Genomic DNA, 15,634 nt, shown 5'->3' on the forward strand with positions numbered 1-15,634 from the left:
GTAATACTCGGGCAAATACATCGAGTCTGAAATCGTGTGCGGCACAAACGTAATACTCGGGCAAATACATCGAGTCTGAAATCTTGTGCGGCACAAACGTAATACTCGGGCAAATACATCGAGTCTGAAATCTTGTGCGGCACAAACGTAATACTCGGGCAAAAACATCGAGTCTGAAATCGTGTGCGGTACAAACGTAATACTCGGGCAATAGCAGACATATATTGAATACTCTCGAGGAAATGTCGCAGAGAGACCTCCATTAATTCTTACACTTGTCGCATCGTTATATAGCCTCTTGGATAGTACTACATGTATGTCGCAACTATTTAGCAGTTGTTTTGACGACGACACCAGCAAAAAGTTCACATTAATCATATTAAGTTTACATTTCTTATTCTGAGTCTGAAACTTAGACTCAACAATATTTTAAATATGGGCCCAGATTTGAAAGACGTTTCCAGTGTGAACTGAGTCCTCGGTCCACTTTTCTACCAAATAAACCTATAATCTTAAAGAAAAGGGAAAGTACGATAAAAACTCAAATGAGCAAACAAAGAAGATTCACTTGGTGATGAGTTTTGAGGTTTATTTAAGATAACGTTTTACGTTAGTTTAACTACGTATACTAGGAAATAAAAAAGCAGCATGAGAATAACTGGTTAACGGGCCAAAATGTATACGCAGGTTTTGGTTTAAAATGAAGGAGATTACAGAACAAAAAGAGGCAGGGAATCTGAATTAGCTGACACTATTGTCATACAATTATTTTGTTCAAAGGGTCATTTTTTTTATTAATTGGTTAACGGATTTTTTTGAAAAAAATGTTGGACGGGTGGTGCGAAAAAAAAAGGATTTCATACTCATACTAATTCTTTTACAATACATGTACATGTATTTTTCATAGCGTTTGTGGCGAAACCCAAAACCAAATCATCAAAATAACAACAAACAGGAAAGACATGTTCATAGATACATATGAATGATTTTTAAAGTGCAAAAGTATGTTTTGATTTTTTTTGCAACACAATGTCTTCAATGCCTCAATATAATAATGAATATTGATATTATGCTCAAATGCTCAACTTTGTCATACACATATGTTTGGCTTTATAGTCCAATTTTCTCTCCTACCAATTTCAAATTCAAATTAATGTAATCATTATATAAGCATTGTATACACTTCCACCTTATAATAGTGTCACTTTTTAAGCCAATATTGTTTTTCTATTTTCAACACTATTTCCACATATCAACCTTACAATGAATATCTCTGTGTCTCCGTATTGCTGGGCACTACTTCTTCTCAACAGAAAAAGCACAACAAATTTCACTGACTCAATTATTTATTAAATGGAATATGAAATGTAAATAACAACAAGAGCTGTCACAGAGACAGCGCGCTCGACTATTCCGCCGCTTTTTAGTGTAAGGATTGAAAAGTTTTGGTGAAACATGCATTGATCACTGTTAGATTAGATTTCAATGCAATACATGGTGTGCTGAGATATTAACATAAATGTGGTTCCATGCAAAAAAAAAGTAATGAGAATTTCTAAGTCTAATAATAAAGGGCCATTTTTGCAAAATACAGTTATCTAACTTGGTTACTCAATTAAGTTGGGTGGTTGAATACCATTGTATAAAGTCTCAATGCAATACATCTAATAGTTGCTGAGATATTATCCTATGTGTGCTAACATGCAAGACCTTAACCAGAATTTCTAAGTCGCATAATAAAGGGGAAAAAATTATATATTATGAAATATAGAGTTATCTTACTTAATTAAATAAGAAGGTTAAATAGATGGGAGCCTGTGTGTAAAGTTTCAATGCAATACATGATGTATTCGCTGAGGTATTGACTTAAAAGTGGTTACATGCAAAACCTTAACCAGAATTAATATGTCGAATAAAAAAGGGGCCATTATTTGAATTTAATGCAAACTTGAGTTATCCTACTTGGTTATTTCAGTAGATTGGATGGTTGAGTACCATTGTATAAAGTCTCAATGCAATACATCAAGTAGTTGCTGAGATACTAACCTATGTGTGCTTACACGCAAAACCTTAACCAGAATTTCTAAGTCATTAATAATGAAGGCCCATAATTTGCATTATATTTTAAAAAGTGTTATCTGGGAATACATATCTAATGTTTCAATGCAATACATGATATATTTGCTTAGATATTGACTTTAATGTGGTTACATGCAAAGCCTTAACCAGAATTTCTAAGTCGAATAAAAAGGGCAATTATTTTGCATTAAATGCAAACTATAGTTATTTAACTTGGTTAATTAAGTAGGTTGGGTTGGATGGTTGAGTACCATTGTATAAAGTCTCAATGCAATACCTCAAGTAGTTGCTGAGATATTAACCTATGTGTGCTTACACGCAAAACCTTAACCAGAATTTCTAAGTCGAATAATAAAGGCCTATTATTTGCATTATATTCAAATAATTGTTATCTTACTTTCTTAATTTAGTATGTAAGATAGTTGGGAATACATATCCAAAGTTTCAATGTAATAACCGATGTATTTACTGAGATAATGACTTAAGGTGCTTACATGCAAAACCTTAACCAAGGTGTGACGCCGACGCCGCCGCCGACGCCAGGGTGAGTAGTATTCTTCGAATAGTCGAGCTTAAAATGACTTTATATTCAGTAATGAATTCTTTGAAGTAAACATATTTCTCTGCAGCTTTAACAAAATTTAAGTTACCCCAGATTTTGATTACTTGAATAGTAGTCTCCATATAATTTGTTTAACATTTTATGGCCCCTGGGACAAACACATGACAATATATTTTATCAATTACTATGGTTTATATGTGATTAGTTTTCGAAAATATTGGGCGGCTGATCTTTTAACCAATTTATTAAAAAAATAGGCCAAGTGCTTTACACTCTTTAAAGTTTCTATGAAGTGGGAACATCCTTTCTTGGCAAACAATCTTACACTTCAACACAAAAACGCATTTGAGAACTTCCGTTTGTAATAGAGAAATACTTCCTTACTTAGACACTAACTTAAGATATTATAATTAACTAAAGCCTGGTTATTACGAATCTGAATATGATTTATATTTGTTATTAGTAGTGCTAACAAGTGTACATATAGAAAAACAATCCATAAAGCAATAACTTATTCTCGAGACAAACAAATTGTACACTTTATTGCGCAGTATTCTTCAAGTTAATATTCATATAATGGGTCCGGCCACTTTCTCTTCTCATTCTGATATAAGTGCTATATTTAGACTGAAGTAGTCTTGAAAATTGATATTGGCCGCTTTATGAAAGTGCACTAGGCGTAATAATCTGACTATTAAACCATATCTCTCCCGGCTAGTTTCGATTTAAAATGAGTTGGAAGTGGGCCTATGGCTGATAATAAGGGAAATATGTATTACAGTAAGTCACGTTCATAATATTTTCTGAAATTTGGTCAAAAGAGAAGTTCTAATCCCCAGTTAGGACGTTAAAAGTTAAATATTTTTATTTAGAGTGACTATTGTTGGGCAATTATCATATGTTTAACATTCCGCAGCACCCGATTGTTATTTGTCAAATCTGATTTCGCCTCTATTTTGAAAAGTTGATGGAAACAAATATTTCGTTTAAATGGACAGAAAAATATGTTTAAACATTCTGAAATAGCTCAGGTACTTAACAACATGATGTTGCATTTTTATTGTAAAGAAAAACAAAATGAAATGTTTTTTCTTTGTTAGTTTTGACTTTGCATGGAAAAGGCCTGCACAACATTAACTCTTCGTTTATAAATCTCGAATTCAGCTTTAGGTATAATATAAAGCTTCTTGCAAAGTCATATATATACGGGACATTCGTTTCTATAAAATCCACCTTTTTCGCTGCTATACGTTTAAAAGGGACTATTGTTTCACCTTGTTACCGTTATAAACAAAAATAATTATTATAAGCAACACTGGCGTTTTCCTTGGAGTCTGTGATAATTACTGGTGAACAATTTTACTACGTCGTATAGACAAAACATAGACATGTTGTTGTTGTTTTTTGTTGTTTTTAAATTGGGCCAGAAAACAACATTATGGTGATTAGGATGACATCCTTTTCAAAATCAGGTAGGGTAGGTAGGTTTTTCATGCTTTTTGAATAAACGTTATTGTCAAAATTTGATAATTGTGTTTAAGTAATCTTCTGTATAAAACTTTGAATGTTTAAACTACATATTAAAACACACACTAAATGTGTATTATAACTATAGGCCATAAATACGGTAGGGTCTGGTAACTCGAACCAAAAGTATTTAGGCCTTGGCACGAAATTTACAAGGTTAACATAGACGTCATACAACACACGGTTTAACTCGGCTTATCAATGAATTAAAGATAGCATGTGTCTCATTATATGGTATCTATTTTTGTTTAAATTGCGATTGTTGGATATAAAAAGTTAATATTTCACGGAGTCATATTATTATCTGGTTTAAAGGGACTCGTTCATTGGTCAAAAGGCGTGAAATTTGTTCCAATAAACAACATGAAAAACTTTTAGATTTTATAAATGGATATTGAAAAATATGAGAAGATATGCTTTATTTTGCCGAAAAGTGTTAGTACGCTATTGGAAAATAAACAACATGAGGGATTGATTTACAAAATAAAATGTTCGATTGAGTAATTGCCAGTTCGGTGATTGTTCATAAAGTAAGTATAGTAATTATATTTCAACATTTTTTTTTAAAATTCCCGCCACCATAACATCTGTGAACGAGGCCTTTTAGCATATGCATGTCCAACAGATGCGATCAATATAAAAATATATTTCGAGTTTTACTTCCTTCAAGAAAATGTATTAAGGTACTGTTATTCGCCATGTTTATACATTTAGGTGCCGTATACAACGTATTAGGAACTCCAAGATAAGATTGGATCATCGAGGAAAAAATATTGAAAAAATGGACGAACGTCAAAGTTCAGCGAGGAAACCTTTGAACACAAACTGGTACCGCTGCTGGCAAAGTGTCTGCATAACACATGCCGTCTTGGTTGATTTAACAACCGATGGATTTGATCGACTGCAGCAGGAAACGATTGATTATATCAACAGCCTCAATGGCTTCAAAGAACGCACCATTTGTTCGTCATGTAACACCATTAATGTGTTACCATGTTGGACAAAGAACCTTTGCAAAGGTACAAAAGGAAACTGCGAAATTCATTCAAGTCCTGCTTTGCTATACGGCTCATGTCCGACAAACGGGTTTTGCAACGAATTTGTAAGCAAGCTTGTTGAGAGCCATCGCTTTGGAAGTCCAGTATGGGCAAATACAGATGCTGCAAAATGGTGCTCAAATGGTTGGGAAATTGCAAAATGCTTTATGCCTCCAAGTGGTAAGTATTCGTAACCGTATTTTACGAAATTTACAGTTGCATTGCCTGTGAACTTCGTATCCCATTCGATCAAGTTTATAAAAGGTTATATACAAAGACAGCAATTGATATAATGCTGATATGAAGGGTAGTGTGTTGTTTTCTAAATCAATGTAAATATGTTACTAATACTATGGTTACTGTTTGTGATAAGTGTAATGTAGTTAATTGTATCATCTATTGAAGCATACATTCAAACACGTTTACATGGTGAATAATTTCTCTAAAGGTTATGCAGACAAGGCCAACGCAAAAGAGACCGATGTGAATGGACTTATTAGCTGCATCATTAATTGCACGTTTTTCCAGCAATACTTCCATGACGATCTTTCAAAGCCCAATAGCATCGCTGCGAAGGTACTTACATTCCAAAACACGTTAGGGTAAGAGTGGTCTAAATTAAAGCGCCCTCATTCAAATCAGAAAGAAAATCTGCTCGCTTTTTTGAAAAAAATCGGTATGATCTAAGGTTTTTTCATGTAGTTTATGTTGAATTATTTAGATGGTACTGATCCGACGAAAGAACAGTGATTTATGAATGCACTGTGTTCCATACACATAATGATGTACCATAACATCTCTAAACATGTGTCAGTAGGTCCGTATAGAGTATATATCGAAAATATAGGCGTTAAGAAAATGTTTACTTTATTTGAAGTGTATTGTTACTGCACCATATAAAGCTTAAGATAACTATTCTAAGGATAATGTATGCAGAACAGGTCATGCAATAATCAGTTAAAAAGAAGGTACTGCTTTATGCTGTTATGAATATATTACGTTATTTATTCTTTTTAAGTGGTTATTTTTTTAGTGTTCTTTTAGAATTCTTTTCCTGTTTCAAGTATATTGATAATTTTCAATCATGATATCAATAATCGGCTCCAAAGCGCTGCGTTTAACTTTCTCTAAACAAGTTAAGCGTGTGGCCATTGCTAATAATCCTTTAAACTTTGGAGCAAATGATAAAGTCAGTGTGATCATTTTGATTTTATTGATAAAGGTAAGTATTAATCTTTGCTATTTTAGGCCAAAGAGCACGTGACTAAATTGAGACATAATCCTGACATGGAGCTCACAGAGAATCAGACAACGTCCCTAATTGAAGATTTCATCAATTTACTGGATGACGAGACATATCTTAGAAAGAACGACAAGGCAATTTATGCATGCGAGCAATTAATAAAGGTAACACAAAACTCACACAACGAGCTGCCGCGTAATAAGACAATAATACAATGGAAACAAGAGACAAGCAACGTATTCAAATATTCGAATATGGTTTATTAAGAGGGACTAAGAAACGGCACTGAATGAGAGACAAAAACGTACAAACACAACAAGCAGTCTATAAACGCATCATAATACCTGTACAGTCATGAAACTGTCAGTGAATCGCGGGGGTGGGATGGATTAAGTGATTGTCCGCAATTTTTAATTGCAATAATGACGATACTCAATAATTACAAGACAAACTTATAGAATCGATGCATCTATTTTGTCTGGGGAATATTTAGTAATTTCTCCTCCCCCTTTGGGCGTCCTAGACTGGGTGCATATGGTTTCGACTAGTAGTCACCCAGACGGACAAATGGAATTCTTTCTTACTCGACTTTCATACGACATTTTTTTCCATTTCGCATTTCGTTATCACATTAACCTTTTGCTTTATTATTGCTATGACTTTTCAGAATCCTTACACAAGCCTTGTTAAATAATATATTGAATATTGACTCATGCCCCTACGTTGTGATTGTTGTTAATGTTTATTTTATATGGAAGTGCTTGTTCTCGTTTTATGACAGGTCAAGGACGGTTGCATCGAATTCACAGAGAGCGAAGTTGCAAATTTGATGTCGTGCATACGAGATGTTGAAAGTAACTTCAAAGAACTTCAGTGTTGTTTTCAAAGGTGCATGCTAAACGCTCAACAATGCATGCATGTTGGTTCACAGATGTTAGCATTTTCCCAAGCAGGTAGTGTCAAATCTCAATATTTTTTTGTAAATGCATTAGTTTCCTTTGCGTGTTGATGACCGCATGCAGACAGGAAAGGTTGCTTTCTTAAATAGTTACATGTATTTTGCATTCTCAATGGTACCCAAACATCGGATGATGTCTATGTAATATAAATTAGCGGGGTCAGTCTCACAAACTATGTATATCGATAAAATATATACCACACTATCCTATATTTCGATTGGACAGTAACATCTTGATAGCCAAAAAGTATTGTGTGTTTTCACAATAATTGCTGTGAAAGCAGTCCCGGGGATATGCTTAACACTTAATTAACTGATCAGAAACAGTGTTGTTTACGAATTAAGTTTTTATCTTATGATAGCAGATTTAATTCACAAGTACAATACATAGATAGGCGTTATTTATAATGTTTAATTATTTAACACGTTACAGGTTTTCGGGAAGATTTGAAAACGCTTTACAAAACACAGCACAATACTCTTCCTGTTTATCCGTCCGTGCCTGAAATTGATGACAACATTGACAATATATATGTTAAACCAAAAATCATCCAGCTTGACAAAGGAAAGTACGACAGAACATCATTCCACAGCAATACATTAAGACATGGCCAGGATTGGCGAAAGAGAAGTGTAACAACGCTTAGAAATATGTTCTATAAACGTCAGCAACATCTTCAAAATGTTTACATCCAAGGCGAGCCAGGAGTTGGAAAAACATCGTTTTGCAGTATGCTTGCAATTCTCTGGAGCAATACACAATTGTACGGCTTAGGTTACATTGAGAAAACTCCTCCATTTACAGACGTCGAGACCATCAAAGAATATGACTTTCTTTTTCTGGTTGCATTGCGAGATTTCAGCGGCTATGAATGCAATGTTGAAGAAATGATTTGGCGCCTTATTGTCAAACGCATGCGTAATAAGCAAGCATATCCAAGGGAAACATTGACCGAAATCATGTGTACAGCAAAGTGTCTGATCCTGCTAGATGGCTTAGACGAATGGGTTCATCCGAAGACGCCTTCTGAAAGTTGTATTTGTGGGACAAACAAAACCATCCCTTTCAGGGTCCAACGAGAAAATTGTACGTTTGTGACTACAACTCGCCCATGGAAGATGGCTTACGTATTCGTCAAAGACTCAGAGGTTGATCGAAGGCTCGAAATATTGGGTGTGAATGATCCACATGACCTCATCGGAAAAGTGTTGGATAGCTTAAACAAGAGAAAAGGAGAAACGAAGACATCCGATGCCTTTCTAAACGAAGTAGGAACTAGAGGACTGAACCATCTCCTCGAAATTCCTATCATACACATGCATTTGCTTTGCTTGTGGCACGACGACAGAGCCCTTGAACCGTCCGTTTGTAAAATATACAGCAGTATGCTGGACATGCTGTTTGGGAGAGCAATGAATAGCAGACCACATCAGGATCAAAGCCATGAATTGTCCAGTGGAAATTTGAGCCTTCCTATAAGTCTCGCAGACGATGAAAATTTGCAAGAAAACAAAACCCTTGTCGTTTCCCTTGCCCAACTGGCCTTCAATACGCTGCAGAGTCGCGAACAGGAGTCTTCCATCGTCTTTAAGAAAACTCAAGTCAATGAGTATTTGTCAAAGAGTGAGTTGGAGTTTGCCCTCAACATTGGTATTTTGACACAGAGACAATCCTTGTCTTCAACCAAACCAGTGTTGACGTATTCTTTCCTTCACAAGACATTCCAAGAATTCTTTGCTGCGTTGCATTTAGCAAACAACAAAGGTACAGAATCAGAGAGTATATTTTTGCTGCATGGTAACAAGATTAAAGTCCATGACATATCGCTTCTCTTCATATTTTCATGTGGACTTTGCCCCGAAACTGCTCAAAAGATATCTATTGATCTTATGCGAAGTATATCGGAAAGCTGTGCTGAGGAATTACACCGGAAAGGGACGGAGACGCCCTCAAATCAAAGTCGCCATTTAGCCGAAATAGTCGATGCACAGCACATAATACTTCAAGGTTTTCATGAAGGGCGAAATAATGGAAACTCAGAAATCAAGCTGACAATTCGGCACGTCGCTGGCCATATTCCTAAAGGTAAATATTGTCTTTGGAAGGAACTGGTAGAAACAAATAAAGACCACATCGAAACACTACTTCTTGATGAAACAGACACAACAACAGAAGATGTCACATTCATACAGGATGTCATTTCGAGCTCAAGAAATGCATTGAGATATGTCCACTTTAGAAACCAGCACGGTTCATATGATTTGAATCAGTGTGGCAAACTTCGGTACTTGTATATCGAAAACACAGATCACGACTGTCACACTTGTGTAGATATAAACTCAACAGACCTGATGACTTGTATTATGAATCATGTTACACCAGCAACGGAAAAATCTGTCATATCGTCACTGACCAGAGCCTTAAAACTACGAACCTTGCAGATACATCGTTGCAGGGACAGTGGTCGGCTTTTAGAAGCAATGTCCGAATTGAGAAGTTTGGAACAAGTCAAAATCTGCAATACAGATTTCGCTGAAGACCAAGTCCTTGTGCTGCCCGAATGTATTTAATACATTGACCTCTTCAGAGTGACGGTTTCGGTCGAAACTCTTACCAAACTCTCCGAATGGTGCGTGAAAATACCACACTCCATCACTTGCAAATTGAAAGACTGCAGCGTCCTGCCGGGAAAGAAGTTTCTTCAATTCAAGAAACATATAAAGAGTTGCACAGACGAATTCACAGTCATCAGAGACGGTTTCAAGTACAAATATGAAGAGGAGTATGAATACAGTGTATTCAAATTCACAACAGCGCACCACTAAGTTGGAAACGTGCAAATGGCTACGCTTCCTTACACTCATCAAATTGTGCAATCTACAGTGCGGAGGGCAATGGGTATCTCTTGATCAACAAAATATTGACATGGTGGGTCACATAATGCAAGATAACCTGGTACGATGTATGCCCAAGTGTAGCTCTAAAAGGACTTGTTAACGAGTATATTGTATTGTAGAGTTATCTAGAATACATGTTGACGCAGGAATCGTAGACATTAGTTTCAGTTTGGTATTTTTCTTTATTCATGAGTGTTGGGATAAGAGTGGGGTTTGTGCACATAAACCGGTTTAAACCCCCCGTAAATCTACATTTTACTGACCGTTCCAAGGCGGTACCTAACTATCCGTGATAAACATGCCTAGCTTGTTTATGTAGTATATATGCACTGTGTTGTTTGTGGAGTTTTGTACTATTGTTCCATGTTTTTTTGTGTTCCATGACTTTGGCGTTTACCCTGTGCGATTAAATGGGGTTTATGTTTAAACTTTGGCTAATGAGCTTGTTTCTGTAGTTTTTCACATGAGTTATGATATAGGTAATGCAATACAGATGCCATAATAGAAAGCGAATTGTATCGATCGTTTTTAATGTGGTCAAGTATTTATTACAATATAATTAATGATAGCGGATTAGTAACTGGATGTACGTGGTATGTTAAACCAACAGGTCCCAGTTTCATGAACATTTGAAAGTTTTGAATACTTATTGTATATTTCAAGGAAATAACCTCATGATTATCACAATAAACTACTTTTTATATTGTAAAATAAAGGTAAAGTAGGTAATTTTGCTTATTGGAATAAGATACTTAACGATTGTACATTTTTCGAGCCGTAACAATAACTGTCTATATACGAAGGTTTACATTCATGTATTTTGAATGTTTGAAATGAAATAAAATCTTGTTCTTGTTCATTCGTGTCTTCAATATGGTTATACCAGTAACATTCAAGATCACCGTAACAAATTGTGTATAACGCCTTGAAAACCGGTATGTACAAAATTGGACTAATATTATTCATTCGCGACCGAAGTTGTATTATTATAAACAATTTAAGGGACACTTTGTGTTTAATTAAAATATCATTGGGTAAATATGAATGATGAATATAGAACTGTGATATGTTTGCATTTTCACTGAATCGAAGTTAGGATATTATATAATGTTGCACGTTTAGGTTGTACATACATATTATAATATGTAATGCCGATATGATTGAATCTGAACACCACTTTATGTTTAGTTGTCAAATTTTCTCTGATTTATGGCTACACTACCCTTTTGCCAGATTATGGAATTCATTGAGTACATTTATCTTTACAATTACTTAAGAAAATATAGATATTATAAGATGTTTGTCTTACTACATTAACAACGCTTGCAACGATATGTTAATGCCTTGATGTTGCTTCATGTTTTATATATGCAATCATGGATATTTCTTCAGCGTTTGAAGCGATAATTTTTGCATGGTCGAATAAAGTTATAGCATTCAACATAAGATCATTAACTAAGAATTGTTAGAATAAATAGATGTATTGTTTATTTTATTGTATTGTACTATAATAACACCATACATGTTTGGTTTTTAATGATTATAAAATCGACCCAAATATTTCTTTTTTAGAAAATAGAAATACCATTTATATCAATTGTGTACCTATAAATGTGACTTTGATTCGTCTGTCTATGTAAATGACATGTCCATAAAATGTTTTATATTTGAAATAGTTCGTTAGTACATTATGTACTTGTAAAGAGTAATTTCTGTATGGCAGTATTGCAATTTGAGTACATTTCAAAAGCTTGTGTATTGCCGATATTGCCAATAAATCTTGCATTTGGTACTAAATTTTTCATGGCATCATCTTTCCAGCTATTTCCATTGACAAAATTAACCATTCACTAACAAAATCCTATGATTTTATGTCACTTTCATACAAATCGACCGTATAACAGAATGTCAAATGATCGTTGCTATGTTAGGTCAGTTGACCAAGTGATTTGTATCTACGATAAGTTGCATTCGGAACTCCTCGGCCATTATTTTCAAAGACAACCTCGGATGTATGCCGGTACATCAGTTGAAGTAGTCCGTAAAATTTTAAATAATATCATTAATTAAATGTAGTGTTTAAGAGTTGTATTCATTGCTCTCAGTTTAAATTGATTGCCAGTGAAGTGTATTATTGCAAACATAATTAAGATTCCCAAGAATTAAGTCATAAAGTTTAACTACTAAATAAGATTACTACGCGATCTATTTGCAGCGGACTTAAACGTACCACTTTTGAGTATGTAAACCGTCCAAATACATCCGAGGTTGTTTTTGAAAATAATGGCCGAGGAGCTCCGAATGCGATCAGTCGGTCACGAGCCCAGTATCAAAACCTTACATAAAATTGATTTATAGATTGATTGTACAACGCATCGAATATTACTCACTGGTGTATCACATCGCTTACGACACAAGTATCTTTCGCAGTTTTTGCGTATTTTTCCATCTGGAAATTCACTGAGTTTGTCTACCACGCGAATCCTAGTTAATTTAAAAATAGCAATGGTATATGTATTAAACTGTACTCATCATGTTACGTTCACATTCCATATATACTCACTATAAACTGGGAAACATTATGCGCCATATTTAAACGGGTAAAATCAGCTGAGTCAGTGACAAAATATTGCTTTAATCATCTAAAATGATGTATTGTCCGCCTCGTACGTTTTTACAATTCTTGGCTTATTTTGTGGAAATAATGTATTTTCCGATTTGGGGACCATCTTCTAAATCCTTTAAGTTAAACCTTTATATATCAAGGATAAATAAATCTGATTTGTATATAAAAATACAGCGTCCATTGACGTCAGTTAGGGTTTCATCTAGCTATGACGTCGCGCAAACTAACTCGCAGTAAGACCACATAAAGCTCGTTTCGCATTTCGGTATAGAGTATGTGTCATATAATACACAATTTCAAGTTTAACTTCTTCAACTTTTGCTGAACTTACAAGCATATTTCGTTGACAAGTTGAAAAACAATTATGTATTAGAATACAAGTGTCAAGTGTCAGAAAAGAGGAGTTAAAAATGAAGGGTAGGCAAACAGGATAAAGATGAAGGAAAAAAGGTAGAGGAGTTGTAAAGAAGGGATATATGAGGAGGAAAGTTCTCGTATCATGCGCGATCACATACGCATGTACGATGATGATCATAAGAGTCGATGGCAAAGACAGAAGAGAAGACAAATCTCGTCCCATGCACGACCACACGTACGAGCGATGGTTCTATATCGCCCCATGCACGATCACACGTACGAGCGGTGGCTCTATCTCGTCCCATGCACGACCACACGTACGAGCGGTGGCTCTATCTCGTCCCATGCACGACCACACGTACGAGCGGTGGCTCTACTCGTCCAATGCACGACCACACGTACGAGCGGTGGCTCTATCTCGTCAAATGCGTGACCACACGTACGAGCGGTGGCTCTATCTCGTCCCATGCACGATCACACGTACGAGCGGTGGCTCTATCTCGTCCCATGCACGACCACACGTACGAGCGGTGGCTCTATCTCGTCCCATGCACGACCTCATGTACGAGCGGTGGCTCTATATTGTCCCATGCACGACCACACATACGAGCGGTGGCGCTATCTCGTCCCATGCACGACCACACGTACGAGCGGTGGCTCTTTCTCGTTCCATGCACGATCACACGTACGAGCGGTGGCTCTATCTCGTCCCATGCACGACCACAAGTACGAGCGGTTGCTCTATCTCGTCCTATGCACGACCTCACGTACGAGCGGTGGCTCTATATTGTCCCATGCACGACCACACGTACGAGCGGTTGCGCTATCTCGTCCCATGCACGACCACACGTACGAGCGGTGGCTCTATCTCGTTCCATGCACGACCAAAAGTACGAGCGGTGGCTCTGTGAGAGTCAGTGGGAAAGACAGAAGAGAAGACAAATCTCGTACCATGCACAACCTCACATACGAGCGGTGGCTCTGAGAGCCTTGGTCGAAAAAACAGCACCGTCAGTTTCCGTAAAAATTTCAAACCCTCGGGAAAAAATTGTCAGTTATTATATATTGGGCTTTATTAACATACAGTTATCTCTCTTGAAATTATTGCATAAAGTGGCGCACTACGAGGTGTACTAATTTATTTTTTCGATGTCTGTTCTTAATTATTAAAGGTTACTCATCAAAATTGTGTCACTGGTTATACTTTTTTGAATTATCACGAATTTCTGTCTTCCGGTTATTGCGACAGTCTACTTTATTTCTATATTATTAGTAGTTTGCAAATAAAATTATTATAACCATAACAATGCTATGATGTATGACGTTTGGTCATTTCAATGAATGGTGCAAATAATGTAATGGAATGAAATGAAGAAGCATACCGGCGCAAAGCATATAGGTCACGCACTTTGCGCATTTTCAACGTAGTTATATATTTAAGCATGCTTGCAAGAATTATGCGACTACTGGAATTTTCAAAGGTCGATGATAAAATTTATAAGACAGGCATCCCAGATAATTTAACTTTACATAGTTTTATCATCTTCATTCTCGTTCACCAGAGTAATGATGCTATGTGTGTTAGATTTATCATTATCAAACCTCTGATGAATGAGAATTATCATCTTATGAAGACGACAATTTATCAATAATTGACTTGATAATACAGTCGTACTTGTAGGTGGTATTGTGTGACTTTATTTATACTCGCACTCGGGCCTTGCCCATTCGGCGAGTGTTCCGTTAAGAGTGTTAGTAATTTTAGGTTTTCGGAGCAAAGTGTACAGACAGGATGTAACCCTGATTCGAGCTACCCTGGTTCTTTAACGTGCACCAGTGCATTACACTGTCACACGGGACCCCCATTTAATGTCCCTCCCGGAAAATGATAAGTAGTTTTAGTGATGCGACGGGGACTCGAACCTGCGACCCCTTAGATTGATAGTCAAGTGTATTACAACTAGACGACGGATCCACCACTCGTACTTTATTTGAAACACCGCATACATGTAGATTGGCACCATCGGACATGACAGGTCTGGCCTCTTCAATTGATGAGTTTTATACAATTAGTCAGCTTCAAAACCTTATGTAGTTCTACATAAAGTGCTTCCAACAAAACTAAATATTCGATTTCACATCACATAATGAAGGTCTGGGGTGAAATACTTAGCTCAATTCATATGTTTTTCTCGTCAAGTTGACATATTAGTTAAAACTTTTCATAACTTAATTAATACAATAAACTATGTTTGTTTTTATATTTGAAACAGTTCTTGTCACGTGTTGTTAAACGGCCGGTGAGTGATACATGTTTTAAATGTGTTTTTGTTAATACATTGAGAAG

General features: G+C 36.0%; 1 protein-coding gene across 1 annotated transcript; it reads left to right on the forward strand.

The window, feature by feature from the left end:
• The first annotated feature begins 3,322 nt into the window (after window positions 1-3,322).
• On the forward strand, window positions 3,323-12,087 carry LOC128241928 (uncharacterized). The gene is made up of 6 exons (XM_052959065.1): window positions 3,323-3,421; window positions 4,883-5,385; window positions 5,654-5,781; window positions 6,454-6,612; window positions 7,230-7,401; window positions 7,840-12,087. Exons 2-6 carry the CDS (start codon window positions 4,950-4,952, stop codon window positions 9,975-9,977), a joined length of 3,033 nt encoding a protein of 1,010 aa, XP_052815025.1. The 5' UTR covers window positions 3,323-3,421; window positions 4,883-4,949; the 3' UTR covers window positions 9,978-12,087.
• The last annotated feature ends 3,547 nt before the right edge of the window (window positions 12,088-15,634 follow it).

Source organism: Mya arenaria, chromosome 7 (genome assembly GCF_026914265.1).
Source record: "Mya arenaria isolate MELC-2E11 chromosome 7, ASM2691426v1".
Taxonomy (NCBI): domain Eukaryota; kingdom Metazoa; phylum Mollusca; class Bivalvia; order Myida; family Myidae; genus Mya; species Mya arenaria.